The 1,690-nt window shown below is 47.5% G+C and overlaps 1 protein-coding gene across 1 annotated transcript in view; it reads right to left on the bottom strand.

Annotated features, from left to right (window-relative positions):
* Positions 1–1,248, bottom strand: part of SARC_01689 (hypothetical protein) — a gene marked incomplete at both ends in the record, with an annotated part of 6,490 nt that extends 5,242 nt beyond the window's left edge. Inside the window, 3 exons of the mRNA XM_014304590.1 lie at positions 150–341; positions 884–1,102; positions 1,195–1,248. Coding sequence (XP_014160065.1) covers positions 150–341; positions 884–1,102; positions 1,195–1,248 — 465 coding nt within the window. The remainder of the gene's footprint in view (positions 1–149; positions 342–883; positions 1,103–1,194) is intronic.
* Between the last annotated feature and the right edge of the window lie 442 nt (positions 1,249–1,690).

Genomic DNA, 1,690 nt, shown 5'->3' with positions numbered 1-1,690 from the left:
CACACACATATATATATATATATCACCAAAGCGCGCAAACGCACACGAATATCGGTTGCGGATGTTCTAGACAAAAGTGATTGTTGCGTCGAGCAGAACGGGCGCTTGCTGTGTGTGTTTGTGTGTGTGTGTACATTGATACCACGTACCTGGTATGCGGTTGAGTGCAGGTAGTCCATGGCAACGGCCTCCTTGTCCTGGTCCTGCGCACTCATCTGCATCAACACCTCTCGCTGTGCAGCGGCCATGTCGACATCGGAGAATGTTGGGTTTGTGAGGCACCCGCCCAGAACACCCACAGCATCGGCAGCCTTGGCAGCTGAGGTGCGTGCGTAGTAGCTCTGTTGGGTGATCGGGTGAACCAGGGGGGTGGATGTCAGTACTGAGAAGATTGATTGGTAGTACAGAGTGTGTACTGGTAGCCTTATGAGCCGAAAGAAACAATCGGCTTGACATGTGATATATAATTTAAAATCAATAAGAGGTGCTGTTGAGGGATGCAGTAGTATTTGCACCCATGGCTTATGAGACTGCAGTAGCTCTATAGGGCCAATGTTGAGCTACTGAGATTGTAGCACTTGACAATACATTTGGTGCCAGTGTAGGGCACCAAGGTTTCAACAGATATAATAAACCCAACTATCCTACACAGTGTTTCTCAAAATAGACCCAACTACCATACACAGTCTTTCTTAAAATAAACCCAACTATCACACCAAGTGATTTCTCATAATAAACCTAACCATCATACAGTGACTTCTCATATTAAACCCAACTATCACACCTAGTGATTTCTTATATCACACACAGTGACTTCTTATAATAAACACATTTACCACACACAGTAATCCCATCCCCTATATTAAACCCAACGATCACATACAGTGATTTCTCGGCCAGTCCAAGCACCCAGCTCGCCTCCCACTTTGGCCATGGCACCGGCGGCCTTGCCCTTGTACATCAGATGCTCCACAAAGTTAGCAATGCCGTGGTTGTCAGGGGTCTCGAACCTTGACCCAGCATCCACATACAGACCCACTGTGGCAGCCGAGTTGGTGGTCTTCTGGGTGGCTACTCGCAGGCCATTCGACAGCGTGGTGGTCTGGATATTGTGCACGGGGCAGGTACAGGGGTAGAGACAGGGGAACGTGGCAGTGTATGTGAGTGTGTTGGTCCGGTAAAACGTGCACCTACGAAAGGCGAGTAAGGGGCCGTCGACGCAGCCATGGGCAATCCCTTGCACCACATGCGGATCACAATATCATGAGGACGACATTGAAATTGTACGCTCATCGCGTATGTGTTGCGTGGCCATAAGTATTCCCAGTAGCTATGTGCGGACGATCACACAGCACCAGGTAATAGTGCAGAGGTGTGTTCGGATATAACTTGCGTGGATGAAATCCGCGTTCTGAATAAGAAAGCATATCGTTGGTGGCTGGCGTGTAGAGTCGATGATTGCGGACTATTGATTCCAAATCAAAAAGCACATGACAGGTGTCAACGACTTAGAATGGCGCGCGATACTGAAAGCGGGCGAATGTGGATGTGTAGCTAAAGACGATGCCTGTTATGCGATTTCAATTAAGTAAAAGGATATACAGAATTTATAACAAGCGTATACAGTAACATATATTTTCCTGCAGGTGGAGAGCCAAGAGATGATCATACTTAATAGCACTTTAGCTTT

The sequence above is a fragment of the Sphaeroforma arctica genome (genome assembly GCF_001186125.1).
Source record: "Sphaeroforma arctica JP610 unplaced genomic scaffold supercont1.69, whole genome shotgun sequence".
Lineage (NCBI taxonomy): Eukaryota > Ichthyosporea > Ichthyophonida > Sphaeroforma > Sphaeroforma arctica.
The sequence above is the reverse complement of the archived record's forward strand: the minus strand, read 5'-3'. Positions and strand labels throughout refer to the sequence as shown.